Source organism: Cryptomeria japonica, chromosome 5 (assembly GCF_030272615.1).
Source record: "Cryptomeria japonica chromosome 5, Sugi_1.0, whole genome shotgun sequence".
NCBI classification, from domain to species: Eukaryota; Viridiplantae; Streptophyta; class Pinopsida; order Cupressales; family Cupressaceae; genus Cryptomeria; species Cryptomeria japonica.
Window position 1 is genome coordinate 256,176,647 of NC_081409.1, and position 27,192 is coordinate 256,203,838.

The 27,192-nt window shown below is 38.4% G+C and overlaps 1 protein-coding gene across 1 annotated transcript in view; it reads right to left on the bottom strand.

Annotated features, from left to right (window-relative positions):
* Window positions 1–662: 662 nt before the first annotated feature.
* Window positions 663–27,192, bottom strand: part of LOC131058483 (structural maintenance of chromosomes protein 2-1) — a 47,043-nt gene continuing 20,513 nt past the window's right edge. Inside the window, exons 8-21 of the mRNA XM_057992275.2 lie at window positions 20,748–20,810; window positions 14,325–14,416; window positions 13,922–14,018; window positions 11,343–11,459; window positions 10,836–11,054; window positions 10,622–10,762; window positions 10,263–10,430; window positions 9,967–10,151; window positions 9,584–9,677; window positions 9,409–9,497; window positions 9,057–9,282; window positions 1,505–1,579; window positions 1,265–1,407; window positions 663–1,158 (exon numbers count right to left, since the gene is read on the bottom strand). Of these exons, the coding sequence (XP_057848258.2) occupies window positions 1,125–1,158; window positions 1,265–1,407; window positions 1,505–1,579; window positions 9,057–9,282; window positions 9,409–9,497; window positions 9,584–9,677; window positions 9,967–10,151; window positions 10,263–10,430; window positions 10,622–10,762; window positions 10,836–11,054; window positions 11,343–11,459; window positions 13,922–14,018; window positions 14,325–14,416; window positions 20,748–20,810 (1,743 nt within the window). The 3' untranslated portion in view covers window positions 663–1,124. The remainder of the gene's footprint in view (window positions 1,159–1,264; window positions 1,408–1,504; window positions 1,580–9,056; window positions 9,283–9,408; window positions 9,498–9,583; window positions 9,678–9,966; window positions 10,152–10,262; window positions 10,431–10,621; window positions 10,763–10,835; window positions 11,055–11,342; window positions 11,460–13,921; window positions 14,019–14,324; window positions 14,417–20,747; window positions 20,811–27,192) is intronic.

The following is a 27,192-nucleotide window of genomic DNA, read 5'->3' on the forward strand; positions in this document are numbered from 1 at the left end:
AAATGAGAAAATAAATAAAATGATAATAGAATAGAATAGAATAGAATATATGAATATATTTAGTATTAAATAATTAAAAATTATTTAATTGAATATATGAAATGAGAAAATAAATAAAATGATAATATAATATAATATAATAATATGATATTTTAATAAAAATTAAGTCCTAATAGACTTTTTGCTTTGGTCAATAGTTTAATAAAAATATAATAATATAGTCATATAAGAGTAATAATTTAGTACTATACATTTTTTTATTTTTGTAAAGAATTTAATGAGAATATAAAAAATAAAAATATATAAATAAAAATAATCATATAAATTTAATTTAATAATAATTTAATATTAATTATAATATATTAATAAAATATTTTTTTAAATAGAATAATGAACAAATATGATATCTTTCCATAATCTTTTAGAAATAAATATGCTAGTATTTAGCTTTAGATTTGCTTTATTTTGCTTTATCCTCTATTAAATAATAATTAATTCATTGCAATATGATGACAGCATGAAACATTTGCCATACAAAAATACATCAGTATAAATTAGTCATGGTAGTAATGTATAATACTATAGTCAATATGATGCATTTTATCCAAAATTATTACACCACGTCTAGAATTCTGTTAGGCAAAGGGTCCAACATTGGCCAGTGACAGAATGAATGTATAGCACTTTCAGGAAAAAGGAAAAACTTGAGTCCCAAACTAGCAATTTATGTTAATCCCAAAACACAATTCCACGAAGGGTTCTTTCATACAAGCAACCAAAGATTATCGCAAAAATCTTATGTTTTATAGTTCTCTTGAAGCTGCATGTATGCTTCCAACCTTGAATCAATATTGAGTACCTATCTTATACAAATGTGATCCACATACAAGTCCCTGCCTACATAAACAATCTAGAAATGCAGAACACATCTTGCGTCCTATAGCAGAGCTGCTTACATTGGCTGGGATAGCCAAGATGCAAAGGTTTGTTAAAAGAATCAAGTGCATGTCCAACAAGTAGTTGCTCGGTCCGCAGTTATTCACAGGATGTTTCATATTTTTATATACTGAACAACTGAATACAGGATTTCCGTCCTAAAATGCGAATGCTCATTCCTTTCCTTCCTACTGCTTCGTCCTATTCTCCCTGAGGGGACTCCTGATCAAATGACAACAGCCAACACAAAGTTGAGAAAAAAGTTAAACCATGTGAAAGTTGCATAAAATGTCACTTTACGGGCCTACCCTCTAGGCATGTAACATACCTCTCAGGACTGATTTCGGAAGCTTTCTTCTTTTGTTTTGCTGGCACTGTTCTTGTTACAGTAGATACTCCATCCACAAATTTTGTACGGAATATAACATTGGCATTGCTAAACATGCCTTCCTTCAGAGAAACAACAATAAACTGTGCATTGCAGTGTCACAAATAAGTATCTCCAGAAAAAGCCAATACAGCAATTCATTATATAATCTTAACTTGCATCAACAAGGAAAGCATATACCTGAGAATGAGGGAAATGTGCCTTTATCATTCTTCCAATGTTTTGTGTGTGACTGAGGTCAAGAGCAGCATCAACCTGCAAAAATTCACACAAAATCATTAAAAACGTTGATGTGTAAGGGACAACAACCTATTTAAATCACCATTCATCATCTCTATAAAGTACTTTGAAATTTTCTAATTACTAGCCCTAAATATTTTAGATACTTTCAGTCCTAGAATCTCCTTCTCTGATATGGAAGCTTAATCACTACATATAAAATACAGATTTTTTGCCCATACACTTTTTGCATCTTCCCTGTGCAATGGGGAGAGAAATATGAACAGTGCCCATAAGTAAGAATGCACAGTAGCATGGAGTTGGAAACTCAGCATCTGATAAAAGAAAACTTGAAAAGTTTGTCATGTAAACATCCTGGAGAAAACCAATAGCAAAAGACAAGGAAAAACAACATACAGAAAGAATATATACATGTATTGTATGTACATACATACATGTGTGTGTGTATATCTTTTTTTGTATCAGTAAATGTTGTATTTGTATTAATATCAAAAAGAAGTACAAAAAATATGATGTATTAACAGAGTTTAATCATCTCCCTTCGAGTTCAGCAAACTTCAAAAAAACTATATCCAATCCCTTTCCCCTGGTAATCTGTCTATAACCACCCCCAAAATTTACATTTGAACATATACATAAATATATATCATGTATACAGCCATCTTGCCAAAAAACAATATAACAAAAAGCCACCTGCACATTATTAACTATTACTCTGCTAGCACAATCAATTCGAAGTTGTATTGAGTAGTGGAATGAATTATTATTATTCGAGGCACAAGAGACTTAGGTGTAGATGATGAATATTCGCACATGCACAGGGAATTATATTGATAATGATCGCACAACAAATTACAGACTCGAAACAGAAACAGAATAGGGTGAGGAGAACTCCCACCGAAACTATGGATGCCAAGTAGGGAGGATCTCTCACCTCCGAAATGACAGACAAGCAAGCTGAACTCCAACTGGAATTCGCACATACAAAGAAAAAAAACCAAATTCGCATACCTAAGACAAAGACTAACTCGGCCATATATATGGGCTCCAAGAACTTCCCGAAGGGTTACAAACGAGCGGACACGACCAACCAAGACTTGTCTAAACTAATTAAATAAAAGGGCCCGAAAGATTGTTATTAAATTTGGGGCCTTACAATAAAGTAATTAAATTTATTATTTAATTACATCGAGGACATCACAATCCTCTCGAGCCAAAAATTGCTTGCCCTCAAGCAATTGCAAGCTTGGATGCTCCAGAATTTGCTCGCCTTCCTAGGTGGCATCCTTGATGGGTAGATTCTTCCAACGCACAAGGAACTTCTTGATTGTGCGTGATCTAGGCCTCTTTTCTCTGACGTTGATGATCTCCGCCGGCTCCAGAATTAGTTTCCCTTCTTCGTCGATGGGTGGCACATCCTTGGATGTTGTGACGCGTTGCCCGACGGCCTTCTTGAGACATGACACGTGAAAAACATTGTGAATCCAACTCCCCTCAAGAAGCTCCAACTCGTAGGCAACTTCACCCACCCTCCGAACCACCCTGTAGGGTCCATAGAAACGCGGCTTCAGCTTCTCCTTACCACTTGTCTTCAAGGAGGATTGTCTATACGGTTTAAGTCGGAGGTATACCAGATCGCCAACCTCAAAGTTTCGTTCAACCCGGTGTCAGTCAGCATACATCTTTTGCTGGTTCTGAGCCCTCTGCAAGTTATCTTTGAGAGATGTCGGGATGTCTAAACTCTCCTGAAGCCAATCTTTGGCCCTCAGTGCACGACTGTCTCCCAATGCCAAGTCAACAAATGAAGAAGGTTCATAACCGTACAGAGCTTTTAAGGGTGGCATGCCTATCGACATGTGATAGGTGGTGTTGTAACAGTGTTCACCCAAATGTAACCAGCGAACCCAAGCCTATTGCTGAGCTGAAACGTAGTTCCTAAGATAACCCTCTAGCCATTTGTTCACAATCTCGGTCTGTCCGTCTGTCTGTTGGGCGACAACTCGGTTCCTGCCAACCGAAATAACTCCATCCAGAAGGTACTCAAAAAACGGTTATCCCTGTCACTGACGATGTTTCGCGGTAGACCATGTAAGCGAAATACCTCACGGAAGAACAACTCGACCACTTGAAGTGCTTGGTATCCTGTGGGGATGGCAAAAAAATGTGAATACTTGGTCAAGCGGTCAACTACGACGAAAATGCAATCCTTTCCTTGCACTCTGGGGAGCCCAATAATGAAATCCATCGAGATGCTATCCCATTTCTGGTCGGGGATTGGCAGTGGTTGCAGCAGTCCAACCGTTATGGTGTGCTCATATTTGTTTTGCTGACAGGTGGAACATTCTCGCACATACTGCAGGACGTCGTTCTTAAACCCCTTCTAGGAAAACCTTTCTCGGATTTGTCTGTAGGTTTTCAAGTATCCCGAGTGTCCAGCCAAGGGAGAGTCGTGCATTTCCTTTAGAATCTTTTCCTTCATCTTGGACTCGAGTACCAAATAAATTTTGTCCTTGTAGTAAATGATGTTGTCAACCACCTTGTATCGGTCATCCTGCACTTTACCATCCATCAATTCGCAGGAAAAAGTATTCTTGGAGTATTCAACCAACAAGTGTTCCTTCCAATCCACCGAAATTTGGGATAAAAAACATATGGCAAGCCTTCTTGACAGGGCATCAGCTACCACATTATTCTTCCCCTTCACATATTCAATGTCGAAATCAGATGCCTAGACTTTGCTCACCCACTTCTGTTGTCGTTCATTCAAATCCCTTTGCTCCAAGAAATATCGCAAGTTGTTGTGGTCTGTCCGCACAACAAACTTTGCCCCGACGAGGTACTGCCGAAACTTCGTCAGTGCATGCATGATGGCGAGCATCTCCTTGTCGTAGATGGAGTACAACCGCTCAACTCCCGAGAGCTTTCAACTCTCGAATGCAATGGGGTGATGGTCTTGCATCAAGACCGCTCCAATTCCTTCTCCCGAGGCATCACACTCTAGGATGAAAGGGCGAGAGAAGTCTGGTAGTGCCAAAACCGGACACATATCATAACTACTTTTAATTTGTCGAAGGTTTGTTGTGCCTGCACATTCCAATGGAAGGATCCTTTCTTTGTCAGATTTGTCAATGGTGCACCAAGTTGTGAAAATCCTTTCACAAACCTCCTATAATAACTGCACAATCCAAAAAATCCACGCAGCTCCGAGAGAGTCTTGGGTGGAGGCCAATCCAAAATTGCCTGAATTTTTTCCTAGTGAACTTGTACCCCCTGGGTGTTGATGACGTGACCCAAGTACAGGACCTCAGTCATTCCAAATTCACATTTGGACCTTTTGGCATATATTGATTGCGATTTCATAATCCCCAATACTTAATCCAAATGTCCCAGATGTTCCTTCCAGGTCTTGCTGTAGATGAGTATGTCATCGAAAAATACCAGTAGGAACTTACGTAGTTGCTTGTTGAAGATGTGGTTCATGCAGGACTAAAAAGTGGTTGGAGCATTGGTTAATCCAAACGGCATGACCAAGAACTCATAATGTCCGTAATGGCAGCAAAAAAGTTGTCCTTTCCACATCTTGCTCCCTCATACGAATCTGATGGTACTCGGAGCGAAGATCAATTTTGGAGAAATAGACTGCGCCATGTAGTTCATCCAACAGCTCATCGATCTTGGGAATGGGGTATCTGTTCTTGATAGTCTTCTTGTTCAGTGCACGGTAATCAACACACATTTTGAGAGTTTTGTCCTTCTTCTTCACCAGTACCACCAAGGACGCAAAGGGGCTAGAGCTGGGCCGGATCCATCCTTTATCAAGGAGTTCCTGGATGGTTTTCTCTATCTCTTCTTTTAACTTTTTTGGGTGGCAATAGGGTGTGGTGATAACGGGTTTTGCTCCTTTCTCCAACTCGATGGTGTGCTCGAACCCTCGGTGTGGAGGTATACCAGGTGGACTGTCAACGAAGACCAAACTATGCTTATCCAGAACCGACTGAAGTTCCTCATCCTGGTAGTAAGTCGGATGCTCTTTCACAAGTTTTGTCGAGATCAAGCAATGTGCTGCCCAAACTATTTCATCATGCCGGAAGATGGCTTCCATCCATTTGGCGGAAATCTCCCTCGGGCCGCCATTCGACATTCCTTTGAGAACCACCTTCCTACCATCTACCTCGAATGAGAACTCCATCCTTTTGAAGCTTTGTGTGTACTGGTCGAGGGTTTCCATCCATTGAATGCCCAATATGACATCCATGTCATCCAGATCTACTACAAAGAAATCGTCGGTCACCGTGTAATTTCCCATGGTGATGCTCACTTGCGGAACCAAGTGAGTGCATGATAGGAGATTGCCTCCTACCACCTTGACATTGAACCCTTCATGCTCCTTTGTACACAAACCCCTTCGAGTGACGAGTGATGAGTTTATGAAGTTGAGTGATGCCCCACTGTCGAGCATAACCAAGACTCGTTGCCCTTGGAGTGTACCACGTACCCTAAATACACTACACCTTGGGGTACCCGCCAATGTGGCAATGACCCCTCCCCTCCATACCAATGTGGAGATTCTCTCCGCCAAGCTGGTCTCCTCGACAGATCCTTCCCTTGGTGGTTCATTTCCTCAGGCTCCTCTTCTCCATCGGACATTACTTCAATATAGTGAATCTTTCCTTTGCCCAAACATCGGTGTCTTGGTTCCCATGGCTCCTTGCAAGTGAAACAAAGCTTCTTCCTTCTAAGTTCTTGTTTTGTGGCTTCATCAAGAAATGATCTCTTCGGAAAGGGTTTATAATCCTTCTCCTTCGGAACGAAAGGTGGTTTGGTATGTGCAAAATTTCTAGAAGAGGAAGATGTTGCCATGTCACGGGCCTTTTTTATTGCTTCCGTGAGCGTGCTGGGGTTGAACCCTTTTACCCAACCTTTCAGAGGTTCCATCAATCCATCCGTGAACAAGACTACCAATCTTTGCTCTAAGATGTCTGTTACCAACACGGACAGCCTCTAGAACTCTGTGATGTAACTGTCCATCAGTCCCGACTATTTAATTAGGCCAGCTCCTTGAAATTGAGTTCTAGATCCTTCCCGTCAAACCGATCTATGAGCTTCTCTGTGAAGTCAGCATAGGAAGTTATCTGGTCATGGCTGAGAGTGACCATTCCATGATGCCACCATTCGTGCGCAACTCCTTCCAGGTGAAGTGCCGCAAACTTGATAGCTTCATCTTCAAGCATGGGGTTGAGTTGGAAGTAGGTATCTGCTTTTTAAACCCAAGCTCGTGCCGAGGTCACTCCAATCCCATCAAAGGATGACAAGTTGATCTTGCCAACCTTCCACTTGATGTCATTGTTATAGTGTCCATAATAGCCCTGACTTCTGCCACCCGAGTATTTCATCCGAAGCTCAGCATAATCCTTGAAGGATATGTCCCCCTTGAGATTTGCATCCCTCCAATCTTGGTTCAACTGTGCTTGCAACTCCTGAAAGGTGGGTTCATGTTCCCTGCGTGGCGCTTCTGATTTCTGAGGAAAAGTCGGCATCAGTGGCCGTGAATGTGAGCGTTGGACGTTTGACCTTCTAGTGACCAAGTCATCGTGTTTTGGTGCAGAGACCGTACGGTGGTATAAGGCAAGGTCGTACGGTGTTGGGCAGAGGTCGTACGGTGGATGTTGGGCAGAGGTCGTACGGTAGTGGGTCGTACGGTGGGTGCTGGATGGGATGTACGGTATTCGGTCAAACTGTGGGTGTTGGATGGGGATGTACGGTAGTGTGTCGTACAGTGGTTGTTAGGGTGTACGGTAGTGTGTCGAACGGTGGTTGATGGGGTGTACGGTAGTGGATCGTACAGTAGGTGAATGTGTGCCAAGTTCCGGATGCATGCCAAGTTCCACCCTCAAGCCCTTCAGACACTTAATCAATTCGAAGTTGTATTGAGTAGTGGAATGAATTATTATTATTCCAGGCACAAGAGACTTAGTTGTAGATGATGAATACTCGCACATGCACAAGGAATTATATTGATAATGATCGCACAACAAATTACACAGACTCAGAACAGAAACAGAATAGGGTGAGGAGAACTCCCACCAAAACTACGGATGCCAAGTAGGGAGGATCTCTCACCTCCAAAATGACAGACAAGCAAGCTGAACTCCAACTGGAATTTGCACATCCAAAGAAAAAATACCAAATTCGCATACCTAAGACAAAGACTAACTCGGCCATATATATGGGCTCTGGGAACTTCCCGAAGGGTTACAAACAGGCCGACACGACCAACCAAGACTTGTCTAAAGTAATTAAATTTATTATTTAATTACATCAGGGACATCACAATGCAATGGAGATGAATAGAACAAAAAAATCAACTGAGACAGGATACAACAGCAAAGACAACATTGCATTTATAGAGAGAAGAGCAAATAGTGAGAATCTAATTTAACAGCAATGTCAATAATTGTCAAAATACAGAACAGTAGCAAGAAGCTATCTATATAGCTACCGCATGATAAATAACCTACAAAACATAATGGAAGGATTAGTAGACTTAGACGGAAGCAGCATATCTTCAACAATTCATGGTGGTGAACCTGTTACAATTTTTTGTCAGAATATCAATGATTTCCCATACTCCTAACATTTTAGTCATTGCACATGCAAGTTCCTCCCTCCCCCGTGCTGTTTGGTTTGATAGAGCATGTGTGTGCCTGGGATTCCTGGTATATCAGGAAGACCAATGGCATTGCAACGAAGCATTTAGTAATCTATAAGTGTTATGGAGCATAACCTCCACAAGTTGACACCTTTGTCTCATTGTGCCAGATGTTGTCAAACAGAAAAGAATGATAATCAAAGCATAATTGATAGGAAGAGTATCTCCTTCTCAAGTTCTCAATTTTAACTCAAACACACACAAAAAACAGAGATAATAAGGTTGAAATGTGTAATATTTCAAAGCAGGAAAATGGTGAAAGAAAGAACACAAATTATACATCTAATGTAAATAATGTAAATTTAATCATGTTTATCGCTTCATATTCACCTCATTTATGCCATAAGAACCAAAGCTGTTATAAGGACATAACAATGTTTTAAATTTTTATAGCACCTAGCCTCAATAAAGTAATAATCTCCCCATGATAAGGTTATCAGTAAAGTGCAGAGAGGATTGTCAGCTTGGTTAGCAGAATGGCTAGACAGAAGCCGGCCATCATTACTTAATTAATTTTGATCCTTGAACAGTCCAACTTGATTATTATGCCCATTAATTACTAGTATTACAAAACAGGATGAAACTCTAACACACAATTAAAGGAACCAAAGCACCTTCCTGTAATGAATATTAAAGAACGTCATCAAATTAAATAATAATATAGGTCATTTTTTTCAGCTTTACATTCATAAAAAGTTACAATAACTGCTGGTAACCATCTATACAAGTGCAGAAATAGTATGAAGACAGATCACATATAATTTGTGTGCATAAAGTTGATACCTCATCAAGAATGTACAATGGCGCAGGCTTGAAAAGCAACAATGCCAAAATCAAGGAAAGTGCTAAAAGAGAACGTTGGCCTCCACTCAACTCTGACAAGGACTGCTTCCATACACTTCCAAAGGCAACCCTAACCTCAAGCCCATCCAAAAAGTCACCACCCTCAGGAGGTTCCAATTTTGCCATTGTTCCTTGTAATAGGGTTGAAAAAATAGATCCAAAGTCCCTGTAGCCAAAAAAACATTATAATATAAATAATAAATACATTGTCACACTTAGCTGTTGCATTTGTATATATGAAAACCCAGTGCAAATCTATTTTTCAATCAGAAGGTAATCAAGTCAGACTTACTTGTTTACTTTCAACCATGTAACTTTCAGAGTTTCTTTCTTCTTTTCATCTAGTTCATTAATAACCTTGTGAATCTTTGATTTGTCATTCTGTGTAGAAAACATAAACTTTATTACAGTTTACAATATCATGAGTTGCAAAATGAACATCAAACTGGAGAAGAGATGGCTTGAACCTCAATGATGCTCTTTTTTGATAAAAGATCCTTGTACTCATCCTCTGCTTTTTCAAACATTGTCATCACCTTCTTATTGACCCTCTTCTCTAGACTTCAATCAATAAAATTCAACATCAATATGGTATGAATTATAACGAATAAAGAGGCAATCTTATGTATAGATGTTCACATATAGAGTATACTTTGTTATAGTCAAAATAGCCACCCAAGTAGTATATTGAATATTCCATTCAGAAAGTAACATATACATAGCACCATAAACAAAACAAAAATTTGCAGATAGAAAGCAAGATTGGTGACCTACAAAATGCCCAATATATGTTAAAACTTGATTTCTTTTGACCTTAATTCAAGCAAAAGGCAACCCATTTGTTTTATACCTTGACTGCTCAGCTTGCAATCTATCATATTCCTCTCTTGCTTTTCTTGGATTGCGAGCTGAGAAGTCATAATCAGTCCCTTCCTTTCCAAATAGTTGTCTCTCTGTCACAATCCACTCATGCTTCTCAAGTAGCTTATCTACTTTTAATGAACAATCCTTCTGTTCCAACTCCAAACGTTTGATCTGCCATCGATTTCAAGAACACCATGTTAGAATTTATACTTTAGCCTTCTCTAGAAACAACATACAGTGATACTGGATTCCTTATTTTCCTTTTATATAACTCCAAACTACCTCATTATCCAGTTTCTTTCCTTCTAAGTTTGCATCACTCATCTTCTCTTCAAGCTTGTGTTGCATCTTAGCTAGGGAATTGATTTGAGCATCACGCTCTTTGATCTTTGCACGGTTCACATTCAGCTCTTCTTGAGCTTGGTCATAATCTTTTTTTATGGCATCAACCTGAACATAGAAAAAACAAATTTGCAGTTGATGATACAAATAACTCAAATTATCATTGCCCGCCACATTCAAATTAAGCAAGACACAACTCAAATTTCTAAAAGAGAACAAAGAAAGCATGTTTTGCAACAAATTTATAATATCTCAAAAACTATCAAAAAAGTAGATACATAATATATTCAATAGCATACCTTATTACTTAATTTGTCCACCTCATCTGCAAGGATTTTAATTTGAGACTCACTTGAGACTAACTGAGCTTCCAGTAAAGCCTTTTCCTGAATAACAGACTCCTTTTCCATAACTAGCCTCTCTTTTTCAACTTCATGGCCCTACCATGCAAATAAATGGTAAGTTGCCAGCAAGAAACCTCATTATAATGTGAGAAACTGATTCCTATATTACCTTAAGCTCCTTTGAAGCTGACACCATATGTTGCTTCACTGACTTGATCTTTTTATCTAGACTTTCAAGTCTACTTTCACGGTCTTGACTGTGCTTCTTGATTGCCTTTTCAAGGGTAGTCACTCGAGAAATACAAGTCTTGTGAAGTTCATCTTTTGTTAACGCTTCTATCTTGGACATTTCAAGCTCCTTTTCCATTCCGGCAACCAATTCACTTAACTACATACAAGGGTAGAATGAAGTATGGTTACTAGACAATTCAAACAATCAAGGAAAGAATTGTGGACAAACCAAAACATAAAGTCAAAAAATTACTGATAGATATGAAAAATTGACCACAAAATTTATTTCAAAATAGGTACCACTCGGATATGATTTCTATAGAAATGTATTGTAAAAAATAATATACATAAAATCTTAAAGACCAGCGCCTTCTTTTCAAATTTCAATTTAATAAAAAGATGAAAACAAAAAAATCATGCAACAAGTGTGAGGTCAGAGGATTACCTTATGGTGCTCATTCTGCTGAGCTCTATTTTCAAAAAGAGAAAGATCGTAGGACTTTAGCTCTAGCTGAGATTTCAAATGTGAAAACTTCTTTTGCAATGGCAACAACGTGGCAATCTGGGTAAGGACAACAAAAATAATCCAAGGTCATATTCCTATGTGAACTTTTAGAGAGAAAAACAAAGCAGAAAAAGGGAATATAAAGAGTCAAAACAAGCATATGTTCAGATTAACATCTTCAAGGTAATTTCCTCAAAACATCGTGGATGTAGACATGAACCCAATTACTAACTAATGAAGCCACATAATGATCCTAACACAAGCAAAACCGGAGAAATTGAGGAAATGATAAGCTTCCAACATGAGAGTTACAACATCAGAGTAGTATATATAATCTGCAACATTCAACACTTAAACCTAGGATGAATTTAATGATTATGTTTTAGAACCAAATTTTTTTTTTAAATTGCACTCTGTATCAGGACACAGTGACTTGCTAAGTATGGCATATTGTAGGCAAAATTTGAGTACATAGGTTATTAACCAAAAAATTGTTACATATACTAAAAGAAAATAGCCCTAAATTAATGAAAAATATGCACAACGATGACAGAACATATATTCAGAGTAATCAATTCAAAATAAAGTGATGACCATAATCAATGTTTAAAGTTTGACTTGGAAACAACTAAAAACAGGCACCGTTGAGATAATTTTTGACTGATTAGCAACATTGTCAATAATATTGAATCTGCCGAGGGGTTCACAGTCAAAAGGGCAAGGTAGAGACACCAATTGCACCAGTTGAAAAGAAGACCTCACAAATGATTCATGAGTAATAACTTTCCACATGGTACAGGATTAATGAATTCAAACAAGAAGCCAAGAGTATGGCGTATGCAAGAGTGGTGAACATCTTAACTATGTTACCAGTCTTCCCACTGAAATATTTGACAGTAGGTGTATGACCCTCGGACAGGCTTTGCAACTCTTCTTATTAAGATAAAACCATCTGTAGTATTTTCAGTCTGAGGATTTCCATAGACTATATGAAATAACAATTAAGGGAGTGAATGTAGCCAAAAAAAGAGTACAGCAGCATAGAAAAGTGACATTATGTCTATTTAGTATTTTTTGCAATATCATATAAGAAGAATAGAATTCCATTTATCTCAATTGAATTCATATGAGTACATTATTGGAGCAACATGTTGCTAAAGTGGTGAAATCTATGCTGGCAATGTAATTCTGCAAAGATAGACACGGTGAAGTTCAAATATGGTGCCCACTATTCGAATTGAGTCAGAGTGAGAGTGAGCTATCAATGGACCACTTATGTTTCAAGGCCAATAGAAAAGCAACTGAAAAGCTCAGACAAACAACAAGGGAGTTCAAATAAGATTTAATGTGCACCCATTTATCATGGAAGCTGACATGGGAGGAACACTTGACAATGGATCAAGTATTCAAGGAGCATAACATTAATGTTGATATGATATAATGATCCTTAAGAAAAAGAAAAGGTTTAGAGATGAATGATAAAAATTAATTGATGTATTATTTGAAAATTTATATTCATTGTTGGTAGAATTCACCCTGCCAACACAACTTTAAAAGCGTAGAATTTATGTGTTTCTTTATAACAGTCTTGTGCAACCAATGACGCTGAAGAAACAAGAAAAGCGTAAGCTTTTTAATCAGAGGAGCATGCCATAAATCCAACATTGATTTAGCAACTCTAATTCAAGGTTTATAGCAATCAATGCTTATGTTACATAAAAATGTAGTTGAAGCTGCCAACTATCATACCTATATTCCAAGTTTGATGAACATGGTTGCATTGGCTGGGGAAGCACAAGGAAATACTCTTTAAGGCCACAGGATCTATCTTAGCATAATCAATTCATTGAGTGTCATTGCAATTTTTTATGTCACAAGTGTACATAAAAATAAAAATGAAACGGGAGATGACAAGAACTTAAAACCTTGTAGCATTGGAAATCAGCACGGAAAAGGCTCAAACAGTCAAGCAGGAGCTTACAGATTTAAAAGCACTTTAATATTGTCAAAATTCTGCAAGTCCTAAATTTGTCAAAATAATGCTTAGGAGCTACTGTTAAATATTGCAGATATGCAAATCCTTCTGCTATAACAGTCAGAAGACTGTCTTTTTCTTCTAGAAGCACGGACAACAATTAGGAAAGATGCCGTTTTACAAACATGAAATGAATATTTTACATCTTTGTTCAAGTTCTGATGTAAATAAAGTTAATGTGTCATATGTGAAAGAATGCAAGTGAAAGGAAGTGGTACATGATTCTCAAACCATTGTATGTAAAAACTCATGGCAAGATAGCATCAGTTTTACATCAGCAATTGTCCACATTGTTTACTGTTAATATGTTATGTACATAGAGATTTGTATTTTGTTTATGCTCTATAGTTTCATTCCCTTTTAAAAATCACGTTTAGAACCAAGGCATGTTATTTCACATTTTCTATTTCATGATAAATCATATTCATTCAAATGTATAGTTTTTTTGTTTTTTTAAAAAAAGATGTTAAAAATATGGTTGTACCTCTGCTTCAATCCTTGTTAACTTGTTTTGATGAATAGTAAGCTCAGTCTCTGCCTCTGACAATGCATGAAGCCGCCTTAACAACTCACCCCCTCCCCTGCATGACCAAAAAATAGCAACTGAGCTTTTTTAACATGCCAAATAATGCATAAAACACACATGATGGTGAAAAGTATTAGAAATTACTTCTTTTAGAGAAAGCAATTTCTAAAATCACAAAGCAAATAACATAAGCACTAATCTCAATAAAAAAGAACCAAGCAAATTCAGAATTTTAATCAGTCTTATGAAGTAAAATCCTTAAAGAAGACCCATAGCCAATTAAATGAGCATGTTAAGAAAGAAGCATTAGAAACGAATCGTATAAGAAAAAATACTAAACAATCACTGAAGACATTCTTACTTGCGACTTCCACCTGTAAGAAGACCACTTGGCTGAAAAATGTCGCCTTCAAGAGTTACACTCGGAGATCGTATATCTCTATGAAAAGCAATCTACAAGACATAGAAGATCACTAATTAATGTTTGTGTTGCTCCAATGAAGAACTGGTATTTGAAACAATGAATATCCTGCACATAAACATCAAATTCAGACCAAGAATATAAGAGATCCCTACCAATGCATATTAAAATATCCAAAAGTCTCATTAGACTACAGTTTTGCGGCTTCATAGTTAGTACTTGTTTGTGTTCAGTCAATTGGATTCACTACACTTAATGATTCTGGTTATTGGTTGAATGATGCCACGCTGAGATTTAAAACATGATGAGATTTGTTAGAGTAATGTAGCTTTGTCATAGTAATAATATCTACAACGTTTAGATAATGTCAACATTGTAGAGGCATAGATTTCTGGCTTGGTTAGGCTTGTGATATATTTAACATATTGGTGTCTGTTGTAGTTTACTTGTTATGAGGATGTGTAGTTCACTTGTCAAGAATATTTAACAAGCCTCTTTAAAATGTAACAGATAACTGCCCAAGAATAAAGCATTGCTCCACAGAGTTTAGAGAACAAGGGATCGTGAAGTGCAGGTTTCGGGGACAAGGGGACCATGCCCCCAAATTTGGGGATAGTAACAGGACAGCAAATAGCAGCCATGAAATCTTGCCCACAAATGGCAGCTCAAATTATATATATGTATCATGGCTGCAAATATATGTATCAAACTGGGACAGTAATTGCCATGAAATCTTGCCCACTAGTTATCACTGCAAGGTCTTAGCTCCATGTTTTTGCAAAAAATCATGGCAGTGGTTGTTGAGAAAACCACAAAAATTTTATCCTGAATTGCCAAAAATCATACCAAAATGATAACTCACCGAACATCAGTTAAAATGGAATGCAATTTTTTCACACAGATAGCTAAAGGAGCTCTTATTTCACACAGATAACTAAACGATAAAGGTTTTTGCAGGTTGAGTTGCTATTCACAAAGGGTGTGTTTTTATTTATTTATTCATTCATTTTAGTTGACTTAATCTTTTCCTTTTTCATTTTTTTTAAAAATAGCAAAACAATGCAGGTATGCTTGCATGCACTTATTAGAAAGCATCATTGTTAATAAAAGTGCAATTATTTATCACGTATATTGTAAATTATGCTCTCTTTTATTCAACTAAAAAAATGGCAAAATAATGTGTGCATGCTTGCATGAACTTATTAAAAATCACCATTGTTAATAACACTGCAATTATTATCACGTATGTTTTAAATAATGCTCTCCATTCTACAAATGTAAAAATGAGTTCTAAGATTAAAGCCACATTTCCCATAATCATACATGTGCACCTGCTATGAAAGATGAAGGTAGTTTCAGATTCTAGCCTGGTAAGCTTAAATTATCATGCTCCTTGAATTGGGAACCTGACTTGCCATAGTCTGTCGTCTAGTCATATATTGTGATGAGCTGTGGCTTTAATTTTTCTTGCATTCTCTAACTAGCAATGCCTTTGCACTTGGGGATCGAGGGGAACACCCCTTGTTGGAAATATTGTTGTCATTGATGTCAAAGGACTACAGTGACAATTGAAGTCAAAGGCATTGGCAAGCATTTAGTCACTGATATCAAAGGTTTGAAAGAAATCATATAAAGGCCAAAGGCCACTAATCGCCATACAAAGTAACTCAGGAAAAGAATGAAATCAAGAGACCAGAAGACAAGCTTATGGACTCAAATCAACACTCTTCATATTGGCATATATGTAAGACTCATTTAAATATATGCTGGTCAACTTTTCTCTTATAAAAAGTAAAATAAAACACTATATCATATATTCTATATTGGTCAACCACATTTTGAATATGACATAAAACGTATCCTTTTTTATTGTTGGTTAACCAACTTAATGCTGGCCAACTTCCTTTGGTAATAATACAAAAATAATAATGTGGGCCGACCTCATAATTATTTACAAGAGACATGACCATTGTTAATCACCAAGTAATATATATTAGGCAGTGAATTAACATTAAGACATAATGTAGCAGTAGAAATTAAAAGACAACAACAGCAATTAACAAATGAGCAGCAAAAATTAAAGGGTGGCAGCAATTCCTTACAAGGCAGCAAGAAAGGTGGCAAATCATAGGTAAGAAGTTGTGAGTATTAAAGTTCATAAAAGACAGCGATTAAGGTAATAATGTGGAACGGTGAAAAGGTAATAATTATCTTTGAGATAGCATTTGAAAATAAATAAAAGTATAAAGGATTTGTTAGCAAAGGTGGTGACTTTTGAAAGGGTTATCTCCAAGGTTGCACAAGTATGGGGGTACTTGGAGACTTTGGAGACCGGTGCTGGTACCGGTACGGCTATTTTTCCAAAATAGGAGACGTGGGTACTTGGAGACGCCAATTTCTTTCAAATATAATTTAATAATTTATAGAAATTCTGAAAATATAACGACATTGAACATTAAATATAATATAATAATTTAGTAATTGCTGTTGCAACATTTTAAGAAATCCTTGTGACCTGCTTTTCTTTTGAGTGTTGTTTTTCTTTCCGTTTGTACTGCATTTTGATTATTTTGTTGCATGTGTTTTGTTTTTTTAGCATTTTAGGGTTTCCTTTTTTTTGTTTGGCCTGGAGACGGTGGGAGACAGTGGGAGACGGGCGGATACGTTAGCGGGAAGTCTCCTCTCTATGGAGAGATTTCCAACCAAGTTTGCGGTGTGGGATACACATCCGAGTCTCCAGTACTAGTACCCATGGGCTGGGTACGAGTACCCATGCAACTATGGTTATCTCTAGTTAAAGGGATGCCTCTCTTCATAGAGGCAAGAAGACATAAAAAGAGAAAGAATTGTGGATGGAATTCAGTGTGGAGATTTGAAGATATATCATAAATACATTAGCAGTTATTCGAGGAGAAGAAGAGTAGTGAGATGTGTGAAGTATAAAAGGAACATTTACTATTCAAGAGAGAAGTGATGAGATAAAGTTTTATCATACAAAAACAATCTGATTTTATAAAAGGGAGCAGAAATTGATCTTTCAAATATAAGAAGATGATTACTGAAGGAAACCAAGCTTATATCATTGATTGGCAGAGCATATCTAAGGAGGACAAATACCTTGAGTTAGAGCTTGGTACCTCATATTTCACTAGGTTGGTGTCTACAAATTCAGTGGTGGGTGTTGCTGCCTACAAATTAATCATGGGGATTGGTGTCTCCAATAGATTGGTGCCTACGAAGTTTGTAAAAGAGTTTTATATAAGCAACATTCTGCCATGGTTTTCTTTCATAAGGGTTCCCATGTAAATCATGTGTTCTTCTTGAGTTCATTTTGCTATTGATATTGTGCAATTGATGTTATTGTGATTGTTAAGATCATGTGCTCATTACCCCTTCCCCACCAACATGGTTGAGGGACAATACCTTTTCTAAGGATGTGGAATCAACACCTTAGTGGATTCATAGGACAACCTTTGAGACCACAGAAGCCTCCATGGCATATGCCATTTTTTGTAATTTTATCACTATGCGTTATTCAATACCAAAACGGGATCCTCACTAATTTCACCAAATCATCATTATTCAAAGAACTAACAATGAAACTGGGTAATTTGACTAGAAATTTCTTAGAATAATCAATAGAAACTCACAATTACGAAATATTTGATCACCAACTTCCTAAAGTTGAGACAAGAAACTCTACATCTAAGTAAACAAAAATAGAGTAGTAGTTGTTTTATTTTCCCTTCGATATAGTGTAAATAGTCATTGTCTTCCAACATCAACCATTTGTGCATGCCATCATGTTGTTTGTCTATTCAAATCTTTGACACAAATCAAAATTGTTATCATGAGATAGAGAAACTTTGTTTTTCAAATGAGCTTTAATGTCACCCAGGCTGTGAGGACTTCCTGACATCCTTATGATCATTGTAGAACTTTTAGAAGCCCCCAAGATGCCCTGATGATCAAGATCCTAGGAACATTTGTTGTTTCACAAATATTTGCATCTAGTACATTTGCAATGGCTACAAAATTGGATTTGATGCATTAATGAAAAAAGGAGCGTGTTGTCAAAATTACCCCAAGGAAAGAATCCATTGTTTGTAAATAGATTCATAAAAATTTAAGAGTAAATCCAGCGGTTCTTTAGATGAGTACAAAGCTTGTCTTGTTGGGAAAAAATATGCATAGGAGGAAGGGGTAAACTATGAATACACCTTTGCCCTTATCATAAAGATGATAAACTTTTGATCGATCAATTTTATTGCAACTTGGATGTAACATATATCAAATGGATATCAAAATTGGCTTCTTGAACAAAGACGTGGCAAATGCAATTTAGATGGCTTGACCACAAAGGTTCCAAGTCCCTAGAAAAGAATATTCAATGTGTAGGTTGGTAAAGACCTAGTATGAACCAAGCCAATTCCTCAAGCCTAGTATTTCAAATTTGATAAGTACCTTAGAACCTCTAGTTTCAAAAGGAGGTTCCAAACCAGCTTTCTAAGTAAAACATTGTTGGGGGCAACACAATAATTCTTGTTGTCTATGTCGATGATATTGCCATCATTGGAAGCAATGTTGACTCAATTCAATAAGAGAAAGTTTACATCTATTGTGTTTTTCAAATGACAAATTTGGACCTACTTCATTATTGTTCTTATGTACAATTTGGACCTACTTCATTATACTATTTTTATATTAGATTTAATTTTCACAATCTAGTTATATAATTTTTATATCACAAATTAATTTTAGCAATCTGATAATACTATTCGTGTATCACAATCTAAGTATGTCAAACCTCTTCTAAAGGAATTCAAAATGTTGATTGTAATCCAACATCTAAACCTACACAAGTTGCAATGAAGCTCTCAACTAACACTGTTTCACCACTAGTCAATGAAACAATGTATTGACAAGTGGTAAGTAGTTTCAATTATCTCGCTACCACCAAACCAGATTTGTGTTTTGAAGTGGATTGTCTTTTTCAATTTATCTCTAAATTGCAAGAGGAACATTGGCAAGCTGCAAAATGTGTCCCATGATATTGCATAGGGTCTCTTGACTCTAGCATTCCATATAAAAAATTTGTTAGAATTGTACTAACAAGAGACATTGATTATAATTGGGTTGCATCGACTGATTTTTTTAAAGCATAATAAATATTATATGTAACATTGTTTCATTAATAAACTATATTTAAAATATCTAAAATTTTACTTCCTGTTTTATGTAACACCTATAAACTTAAGTGAATAATATATGCTTTAAAATTCCAATGGTATGGTGCGGGAATGGAAAAGTATGGATGGCCTACCAATAAAGGTCTATCAAAGCAAAATTAAAAAGGAATGACGACATTTTCTATCATGGGCTCGTGGATAGAATTGATATAGCATTAAGTAAATTTTAATGAGGATATTATCCAAGGCTTAGTGATAGTATTGGAAATTTAACTTTTGCAATCCTGGGAATCGGGATACTTCTTGTGTTCGTGAAACTAATAGTAAGCTGGATCTTCGTCTCTTTACATACAGATATTGTATTAACATGGTTACAATGGCCATTTGATGGTATTCTGGTATCATGACAATGCTTCCAATAGAAATCTAGAAAACTAATAGATCATATTTCAAAACCCAGTCTGTTGCTGTGATAAATTTTCCTGCTGATATAGTATAATGTTTTTTTGTCTTTTACTGAAAAGCCTCCACCTCTTATACTGTTTTTCCACTTAAGGGCAAGGCCCTCCTGACAGGTTTCTTGACCTCCACTCCAATCAGTTGGTTGCCCCTATAGATAGAAAGGGGTTTTCCGAGTAAACCTAGATGGGCTCTCCTACATCTCAGTCAAATAGCAATATTAGCAAGAATAAATGATTTCATTGGTAAAGAAATAAGCTTCTCCCATTTGAAAGAAGATAAGATACTGATGTCAGACATAAGAATATGGAAAAAGAATTTCTTTCATCCTATTATCATAATTAGTATATGCTGTGTACTTTAAGATCTCAATAGCCCAGACAAAAACAATCTTTCTGTTCAGAAGTATGTTTCATTGTTACATTTTTTACCAATAACTAAATCCTTCTATCAAAAATGATATATTAAAAAATTGATTAAGGGATAACAGGTTGCAATTAGTGCCTTCAAAGCACATAAAAAAAATGTCCAACTAAAAGAGTACAGAGATTTTCCAAAATAGCTTAAACAAATTGAAGTACTAGTACTAAAGCTCTCCTTATTTTCTCCTTTCTTTACCAGTAAAACTGTCAAGTCAGATCACCTCAAAACCATTATATTTTCTTTGATTTTATCATTCAACATGCATTACTACAATCACAGAATCTCAAGTTACCTCCTTTGCAGCATCCGAATTGCTACAAACAAATGTACCACCAAATACAAATGCCATAGCTGCCTGCAAAAGCATGCATAATCCATAAGAAATTAAATGACATAAAAAATTAAACCATCACATAAAAAATCATCACATAAAAAATTAAATGACAATAATCTGAATATCAGGCTATCCAAAATATCATACAAAAGAAAAGAATAGTGTAATCTGAATGAAACACATAACGAAGGTCCTCAATTTAGCAATGAACATTATAGATGTCATTAATGACAACAAAATAAAAGTCATACAAAATCATCATAAACAACATTCATCATCATGCAATCATCCTTCCAAGAATATGCTCTGCAAAATGTTAAAATATTCAGAATACGCTACCAAGTGTCTTCATTTTAAGGTTCATCCAATCAACATGATAATTTATGTGTAAATATATCAATGGAATAGAATGAATAAGACAATGTATTCACGTTTTTAATTGAAAAGTATGAATATTAATGTCAAAAATATTATAATGCAAAATCGGGACAACTGGTCCAGACTATGAAAGGATTTAAAAATTTGCAACAAATGTCTTGGACCAACACCAAATTGAGATTACCCAATGTTATTTTCAGATCCAAACTTTTCTGTTCTTGTAAGACTAGCATCAAGAGGTAATGGCCCTTTCACACCCAATTGATCCCCCCAATCATGGGCCCATGGGTGATCAAACCACTAAACTTGACAGAGCACAAATCAAATGATCACCTCCATGACAAAGGCTTCCACAAACTCAACTTCACTAGAGTGTCAAGAGGGAACCCAAGTTTGTCTAGAGCCAAGTGCATGATCAATAATTCACGAGGTTCCTTGATTAATGCTTCCTATGTGATGTTGGAACAAAGCACAAACAAGCTGAGGAACAACCTCTAGCCCATAGAATTTCCCTAGCCAAGGATTGTGGTATTATGCATGTCACAACTGAAAGTGAATCAATTATGAACAATGGGGACAAAAAGTGGGAACTCAAAATTCAGAAGTGAACAACATCTCAAAAGGAATTTGAGACATCTTGGATTCGTTCACCATGTATGAGAAAAGCCATTGCTACAAGGAAGCCTGTGGAGTGGCAAAATTCCTAGGCAACCACATCATCAAAAAGGAAGATCAAATTGTTATTGTGGATTATACCTCTCAATGGGATGGCATGTGTCATGTCTAGGACTCCAAATAAGGCTCACGAGAGGATTTGAATGCTTGAAATAGTTCCAATGAATAGCATGGAAAGAAGCAACAGTCTCTAGCTGCATTTTGGCTCAAAACAGAGATGGATGGCATATTTTTCTAGATTAAGGGAAAGCTTCTTTGCAAGACACTTGGGCTTGGGTTTGAATCCAATATACATGCAACCAACTCTAGAATATGTGTGGATCCTCAAGACCCAAATTGAGCTATATTTAGCTTAGACAAGATGAATCCATGACATTACATCTTCTCAATTTTTCACTAGGTACACAACACACTAACTAGGCTTTGCAAAAGAATGTGACCCTATTTGTATATTTGGAGCTCAAGAAATAGCAACGTTAATATCTTGACAAAGTTTGTGAGATCTTTGTGATAGGCCAATTGTTGGTAGAAAACACCATTTGAAAGGTGACAAAGCCAGAATTGTCAAAAAAAATCCTCACAACAAGTATAACAATGTGATGGCCTCCATAGTTCTTTCAAAATTTGATGGGTATTGTCCAAGATCTCATTGAAGCAATGGCACACACATACATTCAACAAAAGTATTTGGTCAACATTCACAAATTCATCACAATATATGACTTCCACTCTAACATGGCAAACATTTGCAGCATCTTTATAGTAGATGAGGTTGCAAACTCGAATGCCATTACTAAGCTTATAAAATCTACAAGAGAGGGCACCATGGTTGATTTGTTGGGAGAATTCAAGCACAAGTTGAAACAAAGCGGAAGCTTTCTTTTGGAGTCAAGACAAGACAAAAGTCATTGTCAACACCATTTCCTTTTGGGTCCAAAATGTTGTTTTGCATGGAAGAAACCCGAGGGCAAGCAGCTTGAGAGGTATTATGTATTTGGATGGTTAATGTTTTCCTACTTTGTTGCCTATTTTGTTCTTTGGCGAAAAAGGTTGTTTTTCTATTTGATCATCATATAATTAGAAGGAGAAGACCCCTACACCTACATTTACATACCAAAAAAACAACTGGACTTGCCTCCTTGGAAAATTTCAGTCTTGACTTTTTGGTTTCAAATTCAAGGGGGCCCAATGATATTGATTACCCGATACTTCTTTTCTGCAACTAGTCCAACCTTATTGCTCAGTTTGTTTGCCCTCTCGGGTGAATAACTTAAGACATAAAGAACATAATGCAGAATAATGCCGTAAATATCAGACAAGTGTAACAGATGTTCTATTCATAATAAGTGTGTTTTACAAGTTACATTCCGGAGTATAAAAGGGTACCGAGGGGGTGCGAGCGCCAACCGTCGCACCGCAACTTCCACCCCTCGGTTGCCAACTAACCAAAATAATTACACATAATTAACTAATATTATGCCCGTGTACAATAATGCCGCCAACATCATCCCCCCCAAAAAGAAAAGTCGTCTCCAGGCGACTTACAAAAATGGAGATAATGCAACCTATACAAGATATTGGAAAGACTAGGGAGGGGGCTGAGAAAGCGTCCTTGAAGTAGAAGTGTGAGATGGCGGTGTCTGGGCTGCCAAGCGGGAACGAAGCTCATACACCTGCTGAGTGCGTGCAGCCACATCCCATTCCGCCACGAGGACCTTCTCTAGAGCTGTCTTCACCATGTGTGCTGCCTCCAGTAACTCCTTCTCCTTGGTATCCACTGCCGTCGTGGCGCAGGCCAACCGTGTCTGCTCGGCTGCCAAGTGAGTCTCTACCTCCGCCTTCGCTGTCCGAATCTCAACCGTCTCTGTGCGGGCCGCCTCTAGCTGTGCCAGCAACTGCGCCCTCTCGGCTGCCCATGAGGCCTGCTGACTGGCCACCTCGCTCTCCAACGCTACTCTGGAAGCCTCCCTGACTGCAGACTCCTGCTATGTGCGCCTCAATGTATAATAGGCATCCCGATAGACCTGCTCGATCTCACGGACAACGACCGTCACCCGACTCTCCACAACGGGCTGACGCAGCCTCCAGGCCTGGAGCATCTCCTCTGTCTCCGTAGTCGGCCACCCCTGAGACTCAAAGCAGGTAGCAAAGGCTGTCGGGCAGCCCACCCGCATAAACTGTAGGACCTACTCGAGCTCCACCACCACCTGCTGCAATGCTTGCGTCTGGGCGGCGGCCACTACCCGCCTACCCCTCGTTACCATATCAGCCATGTCCGCGAGATAAGTCTCAACATCCTCTCCCACCTGTGCCGAAGACTGGGAAATCCCTGGTGGAGCGGTCACTACTGTAGCCTGCTGCGAAGGTACCGCCTCCGCCACCGAAGGTGCACCATCTCCTTGTGCCTGCCCAGAGGCGACCTCCCCTGCCTCGTGCCCAACTGTGAGTCCGTGTGCCTCCCCTGACGAGTCATCCAAGTGGACTACCTCCGCTCCCGTCTCTCGACGCGGTGAAAATACAACAGCTCCCTCCGGCTGTGCCAGTGTCATCTGAAACCGCAATGTGGGCCAACTCTGCATAGCCTCGAGGTCAGCACGCATATCTGTGACTGGGGGAGGGGTCACTGTGGTCGGCTCCTCCAACAACGAAGCAGAAATAGTCACCACGGCGTCACCACCCACGACCTCCAACCGCACGTGAGACTCGGTAGCCTCCACCTCCGTCAGCCCCTGCTCGACCACTACCCGGTGCGGTGACTCCTCGGTCCCTGACTCTGCCATGTCCTCGGTAAGTGCCGTTGTGGCTGGGCCCGATGGTGCTCCCTGTTGCTCGTGCTGGACTCGCTGTCTGGTGACTGTTTTGTCCTTGTGCGGCCATCTCCTTCGTGATCTCGTCTCTGGCCTCCCGTACTCTCAGTCTTTGTGTGGGGATTTGGGTAGGCAGTCTTTTTAGCCTGCGCCCTTGTGATTGCCAATACTTCTGCCTTCGTAGGTTCTATGTTTAGAAGGTGTACACCAGGCTTCGGGCAATTTGCGTCCTCATGGTCGCCTGGCCCGCACCATCGACAGAGATGTTGAGTGTTGGCTTCCTTCGTACAATCGCGGGCGAAGTGTCCCCACTGATTGCAGGCCCTACATTGAATCATTGGCCGGCCCTTGGCATCGTACTGGATCCGGTTTTTGTTGTTGTTATTGTTATTGTTTCTTCCGCCGCCGCCGCGTCTATTATCCCGGTATCCTCCAGATGATGCCGTTGTGTTAGTCTGCTGGCCCGTACCCGCTGGTGCGGATGTTGTGGCCTGCTCTGTGAACAACACCTGGTTCGGGCTTCGGGTTTTCATATTGTATGGGCACTCCTTGGTGGAGTGTCCCATCATTTGGCAAATCTCACAGAATGCCTTCTTCGGGCAAGTACCCTTTGTGTGTCCATCACTCCTGCAGTCTGTACACCATACTTCAGTTTCTTCCATCTTACTTGTACTCCCTTTCATGGCCTTGAATTCTCTCAGCATTCGTTCCATGTCCTTCTAGAGCGCGTGTACCTTTTTACCTGATCCGCTACTGCTACTGCTCTCTCCGTCAGAATCTTCTTCATCGTCAGATGAATATCTATTACTTTTCTTCTTTCTTGATGTTTTGTACTCGCTTTCCAGATCCATTGCCCTGTTATAGGCGTCGTCATATGACGTCGGAGGTACAATCTTCATTTTTTTCCGTAGGGAGGATTTCAATCCTTCCACGAACCATCGTTTTTTAAACCCTCAGTCGGCTGGCTCTCCATTTTACCCAAGAGTTCTTTCAGCCTCCGACTATATGCCCGTACTGTCTCCTTAGTACCTTGCTTGGTACTATATATCTCTGTCACAATTTCGTTGTCATCACGAAGCAACCGGAACTCCTCCGTGAATTCCTTCTGTAGGGTAGCCCATGTGGCCACTTTTTGCTTATCTATATCGGAGTACCAATCTATGGCGACTCCTCGTAACATGGCTGGGAACTGCTGTACCCAGTCATCATGGTCTGTTACTCCGTTGGCAGACCAAATGGTCTCACATGTACGACAGTGCCGTAAGGGGTCTTCCTTGCCGTCCCCTGTGAACTTTGGTAACTTTTGTTTGCTCGCCATCCCTGGTCGTCTTCCTGGAGGCGGTTGTGTCTGTGTCTGTGGCTGTGTCTGTGGTCCTGCATTGCTACCTCCAGTAGTGTTGGTGGTGTGTCCTGGAGGTACGGTGTTTTGCCTGTCACGTGTGGCACCTACACCCGTACTGTTGCCCTCCCCTTCGTTCGGACACGCTCCTACTCCTGCCTCCCGTTGGTGATCTTCACTTCGTGGTGTGAGGGATAAGTTCCTAAACTGATCCCGCGTCTCCTCGACTAGATTTCGCCTTAACCTTGTTTCTTCTAGAAATTCTTCGTGGCTCCGCGTCCTACGATGATCTGGCGACGGGTAGAAATTTCCATCGACCTCTGCACCTTCCGTGACCAGCTCAATCTTATTCCTCACCTGAAAATAATCTATCATCTCCTCAATTTTGTCACATTTCATGTCTATTTCAGGATCTTCATTTTGTAGTCTTCCTAACCATACGAACCTGTTATTGTTTAGCTAAATAATATAGGAATTTACTTCCTTAGATTCTTAAGCCAAAATTTCCCACCAAATTTATCAAATTATGTACACCTACTACATGTATAAACCAAAGAACCAAAGAAATAGCATTCCCTAGAAGACAAATTGGCATACAAGGCCTTTTAGGAAAGTATATTTTCTTTTGAAGATCCTCAATTCTCCTACTTTTAGCGTATCTATGAATCCTATCAAAGTGCTATGCATCCTTGCCCTCCAAAACTCTCAACAAAGACATCACATTTTATTATATCCCTCATGTAAAGGCAAATGGGCTTCAGTGATTTTTAACAAATTTTACTACCTCTATATTTGTATATACTAAAAGAACTATCAAATACAAAGGGTTTACAAAGATTTAAAGCACAAAGTACAAACACTTCTTACAAGTATAAAATGAAATTCAAACCAATGCAGGTAGGTTGGTAGTTATGTTTATCAGAATCTAAAAACAAATAAGGAGCTCACCTATCTACACAGAGATTTAGAGGTCACGAATGTAATGTAACATAAGCAGTATAAGTAATTTGTTCAGCCCTGATATCAAACACATAAATAAGTGCAAAAGAGAATTTGATTGAATGAACATGGAAAAATTGCTATTTATGGTGAAACTCGAGCATACAAAGATGATATAAAGGAAGATGAAAATTGAAACAGCATTTAATACAGTTGTCTACAACCAAGATGACAACATAAAGGAAAAAAATCACAATGTCCAAGT